Source organism: Anthonomus grandis, chromosome 16 (assembly GCF_022605725.1).
Source record: "Anthonomus grandis grandis chromosome 16, icAntGran1.3, whole genome shotgun sequence".
Taxonomy (NCBI): Eukaryota; Metazoa; Arthropoda; class Insecta; order Coleoptera; family Curculionidae; genus Anthonomus; species Anthonomus grandis.
The window spans coordinates 8,323,510-8,339,949 of record NC_065561.1 but is presented as its reverse complement, the minus strand read 5'-3'; the positions used below and the strand labels follow the sequence as shown (position 1 = coordinate 8,339,949).

Genomic DNA, 16,440 nt, shown 5'->3' with positions numbered 1-16,440 from the left:
GATTTTATATACCATATTCTGTACCTACCTTTGAATAACCATTTCAAAGTTATTTCCAGCTCTGACAATGACATCTTGAGCTTCCTTGTGCAGTAAGTTAAATACGTCTGTATTATTGATTCTGATTACCGAGTCGCCAGCAATAAGGCCTGCGCGTTCTGCTGGTGATCCGCCATTTACCTAGTGAAAAGTAAAACAGACCTGATAAAAAACGATATACATATTATAAGGACATATTTTTTATTTAAGTAGGTATCGTGTAATCGTACTGTTTACGATGGTTCCCTCATAATGTAGCTTATTATAAAGTTCAGTTTATATTTTCGTTGACTTTACGGACCAAATAGCGAAGAGACTATTCGAAATATTTGATTCTGGTGTGCATTCGATTTTCAGGAAAGTATTGAGTACTAAAAATAATCGAAAAAGGTCACGGAACTTGTCATCGATTCGTTAAGCGAGACAACGAGAGATGAAAGAGAAGAATGAAGAAAAGGCTCGATCTTTGCTGAATCCGAATGAATCGATAACAGTTATGGAAACATTTCGTATCAGATCAACAATAATGGAATTTTGAATGCGGTATTCTAGGTTTGATAATATGTAAATTGCAAAAATTTTATTAAGTAAAATAAAAATATAGTTGATATTTAAAAAAGATAACAAGAGTGACAAAGAAAACAATTTCATTTATAGTAGCAAATGGCCTATTGTTGTAGCCAATGAGAGCTGGAGGCATTGGACAGTTGTGGGCTAAAGTGACGCCTGAGGAATTGTAAGTTAAGGTATGAATTTATAGATCTCGACCTGAACGACATGATCGAATGAATCTGTTCCAAGTTTAGGGTTCCCAACCATCCTGCATATAAGAAGTGTCGTAATGGAGCCCATCAACATTGCTGACATTATATCATTTGTCTGTATTTTGATAATTCTTACAATACATAAGAAAAACAAAAATATAAAATTTGTCTATTCAATTACCTTTTATAATCCAGTTATTGCAGTCTATTTAATTCACTTAGCAATGGCAATTTTAAATAATTTAAAAGACACGTTGAAATCAAAAGATGTAAAGAGGGTACCTACCGACAAGTGTTTCTGCTTTTTGGTTTCTTCAGGGCAGGGAGGACCAGAAAACCAAAGAAAGAGACAGGAAAAAAATCATAAGGAATGACATTATTTATAACTTTTTACGAAGGAATCATACAACAAATATATCCAACCAAAAGACTATATTATATAGGTCCCGTAGCAAATAAAAAAGCTAGAATCGTATATTTTGAGACAAGCAGTAGTAATAATTTTATTTTGGGACCTTCCCACATTCGCATTTATTAAGGTCTAGGCCTTCCTTGGACAAAATAATATTATGTCCAAAAATTTGGTTTTAAATTATTTTTTTAAGAATGTAACAGACAAATTTCTTAAAATTAACGTAAAACGTTTTGACGGGAATTTTTTTTCGCGTCTAAATTATTTGAGGACAAACTATAGATGACACTTTCATTATCACTAATATACACACCCCACAAAAATTATCGCATCACTCATTATTTCTTAAATATTTTAAATTTTTTGCCTGTTTTTTAAAATTTTATTGATATTGATAATTAGATCACCAAATAATACGACTTTTGCAACATTTATTTTAAATCAGTTCAATCTACAGAGGACAAATATTTTGTTTTACCAAAACATACAAAAATCAAAAAAATTGTACAAAACATGTATACAAAAAAAATTAACTTTATTTGAGCCAATGAATTTCTAATAGCGTGTGTTACCGCCCCTGGCTCTAATTACAGCTTTCATTCGTCTTCGAAGGCTTCTAAACAGGTTCTGGTGGTATTCTTGCGGCACGTTTGCCCAGAAGTCAAAAAGAACATTTTGAAGATCATCTAGTGTTCTTATTGGTGCTGGATGTTGCTGAATTTGCCATCCTAGATGGTCCCAGACATGTTCTATCAGATTAAGGTCCGGGCTACGTGCAGGCCAATTTAGGGTGGGTGTCTCGACCTCTTCTAATTATTACCGAACAACTCTAGCAGTATGTGCACGAGCATTAGCATAGCATAGAATTATCACCGATATATGGCATATAGGGCACTACATGGGGTTCTAGGATATCGGTTATGTACCTGTCAGCATTTAGACTTCCATCATTCACTGGTACCTGTTCCGTGCGACCCTCAAAAGAAATTCCTCCCCAAACCAGGATAAAGCCACCACCAAAGCTTTCAGTTTGACAAAAATTAACCTGATCTTCACCACGTCGCCTATATACTGGTACACGCCTATCTGATGAATATAGACAAAATCTTGATTCATCCGTGAATAAAATATTGGACCAATCTTGAATATTCCAATTTCCGTGTTCTCTAGCAAATTGCAAACTTGCTACTCGATGTTCTCTGCATGGGCGAAGTTAGAGCCTCAAAAATGGGGGGGCTAAAGCCCCCATCCAGGGGCAGAGTTACACGAAGAGGTGAGGAGGTGGCCATCAAAGAAAGTCCGTTGCAGGCGCCGCCGGAGGTAACAAATTTTTTGGTGAGCACCTTCATTTTCACTTATAAGCTGTTAAAATTATTAAAAAAAAAAGAATAGTCTTAAACAGCTTCTATTCTAATTTGCTATACTATATATATAATATCATGAATTTGTTTTACTTTTATTTTCATATTAGGTTTCATCCAAGGAACACGTTTCTGAATTTTATTGCAATATACATAATGTATGAACCATTCTGTATATGTATTGGAGTATATTGCATACACAGCAAAAGTCAAAAGTCGCTAGTTTTTAAAAAAATTTTAAACTTTCAAGAAAAATTTCAAAGTTCAAAATAATATCATTTTAATATCTAATTGTCGGACTTAATTAATTTAGACAAAGTTAAACACGACATTTCGGTTGGTAAGTATCTCCAACCATTATTATATTAAAATGTTATATTAAGTGTAAACTAGCAGTTTACACTTGGTAACGGTTGGAGAAAACGTCGTGTTTAAATTAATTAAGACAATGCAAATCCGACAATTAGATATTACTTCTCCATTGTCTGCCACCTTCAAAACTAATATCATTTTAATAAAACGCAATAATTCTTCAAAAATAGTAAAAGCAAAATTTATTTAAAATGTCCTTAAATAAAATGAAATCCAATAAACTACTCTAATAAAAGTTTTCGATTTCCTTTTTTTAAAAACTCTTTTAAAATTTCATCTAGCGACAATGACTTTGTTAGACCACTTTCAATACTAAGAGTGGTTAGTGCTAAAGAACTAAATCGATCCTGACCCATCGTTGACCTAAACCAATTTTTAATTCTTCTCATTGTGGAGAAAGAGCGTTCGCAGGACGCTGAAGAAATTGGCAAAACTAATGCTATTTGCATAAGGGTATATGCATTTGGAAAAGTCTCTTTTCTTAATACATCTTTAATATCAGAAATGGTAATGTTGTGGCTCTGGTTTTTATTTATGCAATTCCCAATAACGGTCATTTCAGCTTTTAATAGCTCCTTATCGATTAAAAAGGTATCTCCATACAATTTAATGAATTCCAAACTACCATCAAAATCCATCTGCAAAAAATTGAAGACAGATTTAGCTAATTTCTGACTTTCGGAAGAAAATCTTATTTTTAGATGATTTATTATATTGTCGAGAAATCTATAATAAATTGAAATTAGCCAAAACTTTTGTGTCATTTTTTATCAAAGGTGAATTTAAGAACGTTTCTTCGTGTACTGCGGAAGTGGAAGCTTCAACCACATATTCTTTAAGTCTTATACTTTCTGTTTTTTTACGTTTTCAACAATTTTTTTGGGAGGGCTAATTTCATTTTAAAGGGGGCTAAGCCCCCCCAAGCCCCCCCCTAACTCCGCCCATGGTTCTCTGGTAAGTCGTGGACCTCTAGCTGGCACTCTGGCTCGTAAACCTGCTTCTCTCAGCCTATTTCGAATTGTCTGTAGGCTTATTCGGACATTACGAGCAGCCGCAACAGATCTGTTTGCAGCCTTCTAGAGGTGGTATGCCTAATTCTTAAAGCCGTTAACCTTAAGTAACGATCATCTACTGCCGAAGTTACCCTTCTGCGGCCTTGTCCAGGTCGTCTGGATAGTTGTCCTGTTTCTTGGTAGCGATTAACAACTCTGGATATGGTGCTTTGTTGAACTCATATTATCCGAGTGATGTATCTTTGACTGCGGCCATCTTCTATGAGCGCAATGATTCTAGCGACTTCTTCATTAGTCCCATGTCTTGTTAAACGTTCAGGCACATCCATTATTAACAATAAATTTAAATTTTCACTTTAGAATAACACTATTTGCTTAGAACGTTTTTGATCTCAATGCATTCGCCAATACAGGAATAATCTACGCGAGCATTTTTGCTTCAAAAAAATATGTAAGAAATTCCGATCATTTTTGTCCATGATAAGAAACCAGAAATATCTTTTGTTGGCAATCTATATATGTATCAGAAGTTGATACATATATAGATTGTCCCAAAAAATATTAAAAATATCTTAAAATACTAGTGATGCGATAATTTTTGTGCGGTGTATATATATTTTTAATTGTACGTTAAATCCTAAGAAATTTAATATCACCTACTAAACATTTTGATATATTTGAATGCATTTAAATAATCTTCGAGTGTGTAATTTAATCGTCCCGTCTTGATTAATTATTGACATTTTGCAAATGATAAGTAGTTTTATTGTATCACTTGATTGTTTTCTAATGCCGTGGCGTCATGGCCAAATAATACAATTTAAAAATTTTATAGAGATATATTATTTTCTATAGAATTATATTAGTTTACAAATATTTCAAAAACTACAAATTTTAGGAATAATTTTTATGGTGCAGGTGCTTTTTAGCTGCCATTGTCTCAAGAGCAACTGGCGTTAATAAGAAAATAATTGTAATATAATTGCCTTTATATTACTTATTTAATTGGTCCATTCTTATTTAAATGAATAACAAGTAAATTTGGAAAATACTATATGAGGAAAAATGACTATTATTGGGAAGTTTATGGAAAGAATCGATTTGATCGATTGATTTGAATCGAACCAAGAGAATTAGTGTTGTGTGTACAATTATTATTGGATTCAAAGATAAAGTGAAACTGGAGAACCTAAGGGCTGAATTCTTAAAAAAAACAGAAATTTTTTAATGGAGAATGAGTTTGAAAAGAATTAAAAAAAATTCAATAATTTTTTCCAGGCAATTGAAATTTTCAAAGAATCAATAATTTCTTCCAGGTAGTTGACATAGTTAGAGAAGAAGAAGAAAAATAAAAACTGTGCACGGTATACTTGGGTTACCGAACAAATGGAGTAGGGTTCATGACTTGGGGTTTTATTTAATTTTATTAGTCGAGCGGCTTTAGATCGTTTTGGTTGAATTTTCTGCTATTCGAATATTTGAAACTTCGCAATATTGAAAAGTTGAGATTGTGTTTATTTTTTTGTTAATTTGTTAATTTGTTTGTTAACAAATAATGGCTGACGCGCCACGTACACCCCCATTATCACCCCCCAAGAAAAGAGTACGAAAACATTTGACCATTGCTGAAAAGGAAGTCATTACGAACATATATAAAACATGTGATAACGAGCATCCAGCATACAACAAAGTGCAAAAAGTCCAGTTTACAGCAGAAGCAGCAGGTAATAAATATTTTTAATATACAGTGTGTCCCAGGATGAGATGATGAAATAATGTTAATTTTTTACATAATTATAAACATAATGTGTAAAAAATGTATTAAAATAAATGTAGTATTTATTCCTTTTTTAAATAAGGAACAAATATATACTTATATTCAATCTATAAATTTAAATCTCACAGGCCTACCAGCGCAGCCCCTAACTTGTTATTCCTTCTTTCATTTTAAAACACATATTTAAAAAAAGATAAAAGGTACTTAAGTAATTCTCAAAACTAGATTATGATCATAAAATTATATTTTATAATGGCCGGGTTCATCAGAAAAAAGCGCTCCCTGAGCGCTCGGTTCTGATGAACCTGGCCAATTACACCCTAAATGTTTGACCTGGCACGATTACTTAAAAGGATTACCTATCCCTTTTCGGTAAACCCCAATATATTAACATAACTTTGCATAACAAAATACTTAAGAGGGATTATTATATCATTACCTGGCACAACCTCAAAATCGGTTTGGACCCATTTTACAGGCGACCGTATTATATTTCAGTGGCGAAGCGTACGAGTAGACAAGGTAGACACTGTCTACCCAAAATTATCCAGTTATTTGTCATTAATTTATTACGTAATTATTTCATGTAATTGTTGAATTAAAATTAAAAAAAAATTAACACAGAACGTAGTCGCTCTCCTTAGTATTATTATATAGTATCTAAACGGCTATAATATCTATCTATAATATCTAAGGCGCGCCCCGCCTGACGCACCAATTGAAATAAAAATGCAGGGCTGACACCCAATTAATGTATATGAGCCCCAGGAAGACACATTGATATTTGTCTTCCGAAATTTGGAGCATCTAATCGAACCATATACGCATCAAGCAGGTGACAGACGTCCGGCCGTATCAGTATTCAGCCTATTACGTATGCAAAATTTACTCGCGGGAAAGACATTCGAGCGTTTGTCTATCGAAGTCGACCAGCTATTTTATTATGCTGTTGAGGGTTATTGCTTATGGACACGCTTGATCTGGTCGGCCGCAATACATCTTCAGTTTTGTTTTTTTGATCAATCTGCATTTGGCATGTGATGCGGACGTGTGCTATAGTAATTTAATAAGAATTTTTATTTTTGGGTGTATAGAAAAGGTTTTTTTAGTGGATATTTTAGTGGTTATTTATGAACGACTGTTCGATATTGGCAATTGTATTTTAGTTGTGTTTTTTATCTATCTTTTTATGCTAGTAGTAATTATTTTTTTCTTTTTTATATCACTACATAATTTTTCTCTTTGAGTTAATATTTCATGCGCTTTCATTCTCTATTTCATTAAAGTGAGTAATATTGAATACACATTTTTTTCTAATTAACGATTTTTATTTTTTGTCTACCCGAAAAAAAAGTTCACGCTTCGCCACTGTTATATTAAAAAAAAAAGTAGCTTACAAAGCAAAGCTGTCCGGTAAAATAATTTAAAATAAGTAGACATAATTCTCCTCGTCTAAATCTGCCAAGGTTGCATCGATGGGCGGGCCTATATTTCGCGCACATCATTTACTCTTGTATTGATAACGTGTAACCAGGCGCGTAGCTATCCTAAGGCCCCGGCCACGCACCCCAAACAAAATTTTTTAAGCGCCGATCGCCAATAATTTTATTTAACTCACTGCTTTATCTATTTAAAGTAATACTACATATACTAAAACTAAAATCTATTGATAAAATAAATAATAAATATAATGTTAAATAAAGTTAATTTTTTAACAACGGTTACTATTTAAAATTTAAGTAGCTATATAATCCATCAGAGTCATCAGACTGCAATACGCTTGGCACCACCGCTTTGATATTACGCTTCGTCTTTGGGGATTCCCCGACCTATTTTCTATTGCTTCAGGTTTGATGATTTGAACATTTTTAACCCTATTAAGTGTACTCTACCCTTACGTAATATTTGTCGTAGTTGTGGAGTCGTTGTGTTTAATTTAATAATAATTAATAATTGTGTCTCGTATATAAAATATATATTTTATATTTATATATAAAATACCTATACCTGAAAAAAAAGGTAAGTTATATTACTTAATGAAAATAGCGAATAGCTCGAATTATATTTGTACCTATTCTATATATTATATTAAATAATAATGTGCATGCTAATTTAGATCCTAATTTTAAAAATTGTCTTAAGAACTAAAATTACTAAAAATAATCTTTGATACACAACTATCGAATTATTTAATGCATTTAAAAATGGTTGTGTATTCTTCTCTGTGCAGCGTTGGCAGATTTTTAAGATTTTGGAACAAAACAAAACTCTAAAAAAAATTGAAGATAAGCGGAAATATCAGTCTGGGGCACAGAAACAAAAATTAAAATTACCAAAAGAAGAAAAATTAAAAAAGCATGCCAAAATAGAATTTTTTTTAAACCTTCTCATTCTTTGGAAAAAGTAACTATCAATATTTCTGATACAAGTGAATCAACTTGTTCTTCCTCTAAAGAACTTTTGCCTTGTACTGAGACTATTGATTGTATTAGTATGTATGTATTGTATTAGCAACGTTACGTCTACTGGCCTAGACTTGAGCACAGACTCAAGCTCAACTCAAGACTTAGACTTGAGCCCAGATTCCTCTAATAGAAACATTAATTTATCTAGCGATCTAGGATGTTACATATATGGAAAAAACTCTTACTGATGAAGATAAAAAGATTATTATTAGTCTTAAACCCAACAGACCTAAAGGTCGATTTCCCAATGATTCGAAGGAAAATGATCGCAATTTTAGTGAGAGTTATTATTTCGCTACTACAAAATACGGCCCTCTCAATCGTCATTGGCTGTGGTCGGTACTACAACCTTTGTAGGTGCAGCCTATTGTAAGTCTTGTTAGCTTTTTTCAAAATTGTGCAGTAATGCCAGTAATTGGAGATAGCGCTTAAGAGATTGGAAACATTTATCATCACGCATTGAGGAGAACAGTAAAAGTAAGACTCATATTGAGGCTTGCGCTATTCACGACCTATGGAAAAAAAATCGCGGCATTGACAAGAAACTAGGAAAAGAGGTCAGATTTCAAGCATCATTTTGGAAAATGGTGTTACAGAGATTATTTAAAATTACATTACTTCTAGTAAAATAAAAGAAAGAGAAAGAAAGAAAATGTGCTATATTACGTAAGAATAATCTTGTGTACAAGCATCCTACAAGCTAAAAAAACAAAACAAAAATACAATTTCAAAAATTGACAAAACAATGAACAAAATTAAACACAAGAAGACAAAACTTTTTAAACATACTTGAATTAAAGATAACTAAATAAAACAATCAATTACTAAATAAAGGTAAACTTGTTGACAAAACTAGAGAAGAAAAAAGGAAAAAAAAATTTTCCAACATGTCCAAGGTTAAAACCTATCATTAGAAAAGTCATCCAGGTTATAATATGCCTTAGCCAATAAAAGCGTCTTTAATTCTCTTTTAAATTTCTTAACATCCGATATATGTCTAACACATAGAGGAACATGATTGTAAATTTTTTTACTCATGTAAATTAATGAGTTTTTGCTAAGGGAAAACGTAGGAATAGGTAGGAGAACATCATTTACACGACGAGGCAAATGGCCAGTATCAGAGGGTAGTTTGGGAATTTTGTGAATAAGAGCAGCTGTTTCTAAGATAAAGAGTGAAAAAAGAGTAAGGATTTTTTCAGAAATGAAGAGGGGTTTACAAGAATCTCTTAACTTAGCAGAACACAGGTATCTAACTGCTTTTTTTGAATAACAAAGACAATGTTAAGTAGCCCCTTATTGGTTAAACCCCAAAAAGGCAAGCCATACCGAATATGAGATTCAATAAGTGAAAAGTACACTGAACGTGCAACCACCCCTCCCAGCTCTTGTTTTGCCATTCTTACTGCAAAACATCTAGAAGATAATTTCCTAGCTAAATGTAAAATATGATCTTCAAACTGAAGGCGACCATCAATGGTAATTCCTAGGAACTTGCAGCACTCTTTATTCAGCAAGAGGGAATTTTCGTCAAACATCAGACCCTGAACATCGCACTTAAACCCCATAATATACGTCTTTCTTACATTAAACACTAGCCTGTTGGAAGCACACCACCCTGATAAAATCCTTGTATCCTTGATAAGGTCTTCAAGGATACAAGTCTTAATATAATCAGAATTTTTTTGGCTCCATAGTATGGTGGTATCATAAGCAAACTGAACCACCTTGCCCTGCAGTTTCAATGAACTCAAGTCATCCACATACAGTAAAAATAACAGTGGTCCCAACACTGAACCCTGGGGAACGCCGCATTTTAGGGATCTAGAAGCAGACAAACGCCCAGATACTGTAACCTTCTGAGTACGATTAGATAGATAGGACTCAAGCCATCGCAATCCTACGCTCCTAAAACCAAATTTATCGAGCTTAGATAACAGTATTCCATGATCCACGCAGTCAAATGCTTTGGATAGATCACCAAACATTGCCGCCGATGACTCTCCAGAATTCAAGGACACATGTAACGAATTGTTTATGGCAGAAACTAAAGCATTTAAGGCTGAATCAGGCAAAAAGAGTAACAACCTCGAAGATATCCCATCAGGTCCAGATGATTTATGGTTTTTTAGGCGTTTGATTTCATTTTTTACTTCGGTAAGATCGACAGGATGAAAGGAAAATGAATGCTCAACCGACACTTGTTGGAGATAGTGTAAGGGATCAATGTTACTACGAATGCCCTTGAGCAAGATATTAGGTATATCACAATAATAGTCGTTTAAAATGTCAGGTCTTAACTCCGGTTCAGATACTTTTCTATGGCAATGTCTAAAATCATTAATAATCGACCAACATTCTCTTTGCCTATTTGATGACAACTTTAAGCGATCCCTATAATAATTAGATTTTGCTGCTTTAATTGTCTTTCTGCACAGACTACGGTATTTCTGATGATATACAAGGATATTTTCATTTGTGGTATATTTGCACGATTTAGTCAAAAAACGGAGGTTTTTAGCTAAAATTCTAAGGCCTCTTATAACCTATGGTTTTCGTATCTTAGTTTTAAGCCTCATTTTATCATTCGAATGAAATTGAATAATTGAAACATTGATCTTATCACACAGAACTTGAAAAAATAAAGTAAGTGGGTCAGAAGCCATTTTAAGTGCATTTCAATTTACCGAAGCTGTAGCAGCAGAAAAGCATTGAAATTTCTCCTGCTGAAAATTCTTCCCATATAATGAGATGAAGATTATATAGTATTATATGGCATTTTAGCAAGAATAGCTTCATGGTCGAAAATACCAAATGAGAGTACTATGCATAAAACGTCATCAAAATGTGTACAGAAATAATCAATTGTAGTTGCAGATGAAGAAGTTATTCGTGTGGGAGAAAGAACGTGCATTTTCAAGTCGTAAGAATTTAAAATACTTAAAAGAGAAGTACGTGGCAAGGTTTCATCAGTGTAGTTCATATTAAAGTCACTAGCCAATATAACCTTAGAGTGTAGGGACAACTAGGATAAAAGAGAATCAAGTTTGTCCAGAAACATAATAATACCTCCTGTAGGTGGTCTATAAACACAAAGAATATATTAATTAAAACGCTTACAAAAAGAAATAGAAAATTCAAAAACATTCTCTAACAGAAGATTACCATACTTATCAATATTACAAAAAATCATTTCAATTATTTGCCTAGCCAAGATCATGGTTCTTCCATGTATAGATTGTTGACGACAAAAATTTGATATAGGAACATAATCAGATATTAAAAAACATTCACTAGGCCTCAACCAGTGCTCAGTCAGAAGTACAATATCAGGAAAATTACATGTGTCCAGCAAAAGATGAAGCTCATCCATCTTGTTTCTTAGGGATTGTATATTAAGAATAAAGATACTTAAGCTTTTCGAAGAGCTAATTTCAATCTTACTAGTAGAATATAAACATGAATGAGATTCAACCTTCGTGGACATGTCTATAAAAAAGAAGAATTCAATTCACGATCAGTAATCAGTTCAGACTCATTAATTTGATGATTCAAAGACAATTTATTCGATGAAATATTAATTTTAAAATATTTGAAAATATGTGCATGTAATAATGATGCCAAGTCTGAACCAAAGTTACTGGCGTGATTAGACTCTAAAATCCCATACAGATTAATATTATTTGCATGAAAAGTACGATAAAGGGCCTTATTACTATTATAGATAACATTATGGTTTAAATAAGTATAAGGGCTTGTCATCACTTAAGTGTTTGTATCAACATGATTTTGAATTAAATTTTTTAAAACATCAGATGAAGAACAAATTCCATTTAACATTATTATTAAAAAATCTTCTTTCGTAAAGTCCTTAACTAAATTTGATGCTGTCCTAATCACTTCACTGCTTGATCTGCCCGGCTTCAGGAAACACTAGACCTTAGTAGTAAGCTTCAAACTTTAAACGTAAATGTTCGCTATCATTTCGAGGACACCATGAACATCACGACGATTTTAATGGAAATTTTATGGCCCAAGTGAAATTTTTATCAGACTATGATGATGTTATGAAACAGGTGGTAGAAAAGTCTTCTGGACCTGTACAATACCTTAGTCCAACTATTCAAAATGAATTAATAGATTGCCTTTCAAAAAAACTTACTTTTAAATTAACAAATCAAATAAATTCCGCAACATTTTTTTCTTTGCTTCTTGATACAACTCAAGATATTACAAAAATAGATCAGTTAAGTATCGTCATTTGAGCGTGTCACATAATTCGAGATAAAAATATGTTATCTCAAAACTTTGAAATCAAAGAAACTTTTTTGGTTTTTTTTTCAGCTATGGGCAAGGCTACGATGGAGCCAGTGTAATGAGTGGGGCTAATGGAGTAAATGCTCAAATAAAAAGAGTACAAAAAAATGCCGAATATGTACATTGTTCAAGTTACAACTTAAATTTAGTAATAAATGATGCAGTAAATTATTGTAAAGAGGTCTCGCAATATTTTCCAACTTTGCAAAATATATATAAAATATAGGTGTTCTTTTACTAGTGAGTCCAAAACAACTTTAAAAACATTAAATCCCACTCGTTGCTCAGGAAGGATAATGTCTATTATTGCAGTCAAACTTCGTTTTCTTGATATTATTAAATTTTTAACAGAATTTGAGTTACAATCTCATAAAAAAAAGAAAAAAAAGAAGCTTCTTCTACTAAAAAACAAATGTGTTGCTTTGAATTTGTATTTATTTCAACAATGTTGTATAAAATTCTTACCCAGCTAAACTTTGCCTCAAAGGTACTTCAAAAGAAAAACATTGATTTAAGTGAATCTGTTACTGCTTTAGAACAAGTGGAAAAAAACCTTACTGAATTAAGATCTTCTTATGAAATTTTAATGATTGAAGCTACGGAACTGGCTAACAAATGGAATATTCAATTAGAATTCAGGCGAAAAGGTCAACCTAAAATTAAAAAATACTTTGACGAACTTTTAAGTGATTACAGATTTAATAACACTGAAGTGTTATTTAAAGTGAATGTTTTTAATGTTGTTCTGGACCGGGTTTTGACACAAATATCCAATAGATTTAAGAGCATGAAAAAAATAAATAATTTGTTTGATTGAATTACTTCAAAAATTATACTAAATTGCGACGAAACATCTATTAAAAATAAATGTACAGCCATTTATAACAAATATCCAGAAATATTTAATTTAAATAATTTAATATTTCAGTACATCAATTTGTTAAATATTTGTAAGACGGACCTTAAGAATGATCTATCAATTGAGGAATATTTTATTATTATTTTAGGCAAGTATGGTGTATTTAAAAGCGACTTAAGTGAAGCCTACTTAATGTTTCTTGTATTTTTTATGTTGCCTGTAACAACTGCAACTGTTGAAAGATCATTTAATAAGCTAAAACTTATAAAAAACTATCTTAGGTCTACTATAGGCCAAAGTAGGTTAAGCGGGCTTAGTTTACTCTCCATAGAGAATAAAGAAGCCCAAAATCTCGATATAAAGTATCTTATCAATGAATTTGCAAATAGAAATGCTCGAAAAAGGGATTTTTAATTTTATTTTTGTTAATTTTGGACTTTTGTTGTTTCTTTAATTTAAGTTTTTGTTTTTATAACAATAAATGCTTTTTTTATTATAACATAATATTTTTTATTTTTCAACATACTTATGAGGGCCCCCAAAAAATGTTTGCTCCGAGGCCTCATGAGTTCTAGCTACGCCACTGCGTGTAACATTTATTGACGGTTTAAATATTGCCTTGTCAGTTTATGCACACTGCCTGCTGTGGCAAATTTATTTTTTTCTAAAAATTCCGGTTTTAAAGATCGTAAAAATGCAAAAACAAAATATGGCGCCTTTAAGAAAAAACAAGGTTGTTAAAAAAATAAAATCGATTTTTCAAGATTTCGTATATTTCGGAACCACTCGGATTTTTTCATTTTTTTAAACGGCATTATTGTTAAGCTCAAAAATTCTTAACTTTGCCCCAATTTAACCATCTTCGTATCTCTTATAGATTTCGAGATCCCCATGTTGAGGGTCGACTTTGAAACACCTGTATTAGGTTTTCTATATAAGTAAAGTGCCTTTTTTTCTAAATCTTCGAGGATGTGACTAATTCCTAGGATCCTAGAATAAATTTTAAATTTCAAAAGGTTTTAAATACCGTATAATGCTAGAGACATATATCACAAATTATAACATAAAAAATTGCAATAATCAAAAGGTAGGCTAAAATTACGCGCATATAAAAATTTATCAGTTGTACTTGGCACGTAAAATATTCGTAACTGCATAATTTGCTATTAACACATAAAAAATCCAGTGGTTGCAAAAACACGAAACAATAGCAAAAGAATAAAACCTAAGCAAAAAATATCAAATTTCAGCATTCATCCGTCTGGGTGGATCTAAAATTAGCCGTTATATGTCAGGATGAAGCACTATTAAAAAATTCGCAACAGAACGTTAAGGCTTTTGATACTTCTAAAAATATTTTCTAATTTTACTCCGCGAAATAATTATTATGTAATGTAATATTTCAGTCGTTTTCACGCAGCTACATTGCTTCGGTTGTAAACAAATTTATTTGCTCATATCTTTTCTGAGCTGCGATCTATTTTTACTGCGCGCGGGCTGACGGTTTCATCACAAACTCTAATTGAAATCCAAATCCCCTTTTAATTGGTTTAAGTGCATTCGATATTGACCTATTAATATTTAGGCGTAATGTCAGGCAAGCGGAGTACTTACTTTCTGGATCACTAGCGGGGTCCCGAAATCCTTTCCCCCTTGCAGTCTAAATCCCCAGCTCGGTGAATCCCCTTTGGATAATCGCACTGTGGTCAAAGTGGCCATATTTTTTCCACTTTTAATATTAAATATAGCACTCTTTTGCACGGGTTTGATCAGTTATTTCAAAGCGAAAGGTTGTTATTTAATTTTAAAAATGGATTGGCGCTTAATTGATGCAAAGCTGCGGGTTGGGACGATCAACTGAATTGCGAAGCCGACGTCCAGCCGAGAGAGGGAATACGTAACAACGTGTGGTGTATTAATAGAGACTCGGAAAAATAAAAACGGTATTTTCGTATAATATGGCTTGTTTATTTTTTCGCGAGTTTTGCGGCTAAGGTTTTGGGAAATAGGTCGGGTTAGCACAGATTATTATGAGACTACCGCAGCATTAATGGAAAAACTTCATTATCATTTATGCATATAACATTCAAAAGAAATATTTCCAAAATACATGTGTTTCAATGGATATTATTAGCTAGGTAATTAACATTATTGACTCTTTCTTCATAGAGCAAATTTTTAATCAAATCAAATTAAATCAAAAAACCATTTATTTAGATTAAATTCTTTCTATTTACAAAAAAAATATATATTATTTACTTTCCAATAGACGGCAAAAAATGGTTTCCCAACCCTTGAAAATACGACTAACAAGATAAGTTATTTAAGAAAAGTTCATTATATTATTTAAATGAATTAAAATGATTTTAATTTCGGAAGCAAACAAGCAGTATGAAATTTTCCAAAGAATTAGCTTGACTGGAAAAACTTCCTCCCGCTTATCAGCCTTAAGTCTCCTACTTTCAAAACTGCAATCTCTCTTCCTGTTAAAAATTTAATCAGCAATACATTAGACACTTAAAATAAAGTTTAAAGGTGGTGTTAATACTAAAATTACAAAAAAAAACAAGGTTAAAGATTACGAACAAGTACCAAAATTTTTAAGTTAAAATAAAAATATAAGACATTAAAAGGACATTTTGAAAATTTTTAATAAATTAAAAAAAATTACAATTTGGTTGTCATGTCATTTGTAATTAGCTTACTAATGTTTCCTTGATTTATCCGAGTTTTAAGATCCGATGGTAGTAAATTATAGATTTTTCTTCCTATATAGGTGTAACATCTTTGACCTTTATTGATTTTTTAGTACGGGGTAGTTGATTAGGTTGTTTATGGTTGATCTTGTGTGATTGCCAGAAGTCTGACTGCTCAATGCTCATAGATGAGTTCAGTTGGGGATCTAATGTCTAAACGATATATCAGCTCAATTCTTCTTTTTTGAGCAATTATTAACGGTTTTCAAGTTAAATCAAAACTAATTTATTTGCCATAAAGAGTCAATACATTCCTAGAAACAAAGTAAAGATAATATATTTAATATTTTAAATTACATCTTCTC

General features: G+C 32.1%; 1 protein-coding gene across 4 annotated transcripts in view; it reads right to left on the bottom strand.

Annotated features, from left to right (window-relative positions):
- LOC126745491 (PDZ and LIM domain protein Zasp) overlaps positions 1-15,272 on the bottom strand; it is a 61,998-nt gene extending 46,726 nt beyond the window's left edge. For 2 of the 4 annotated variants that reach the window (XM_050453359.1, XM_050453360.1), the window contains exons 1-2: positions 14,994-15,264; positions 29-180 (exon numbers count right to left, since the gene is read on the bottom strand). In XM_050453359.1, the coding sequence (XP_050309316.1) occupies positions 29-180; positions 14,994-15,098 (257 nt within the window). In that variant the 5' untranslated portion in view covers positions 15,099-15,264. Of the gene's footprint in view, positions 1-28; positions 181-14,993 lie in introns of all 4 variants that reach the window. The other 2 variants (XM_050453357.1, XM_050453358.1) reach the window with 2 other exon arrangements.
- Between the last annotated feature and the right edge of the window lie 1,168 nt (positions 15,273-16,440).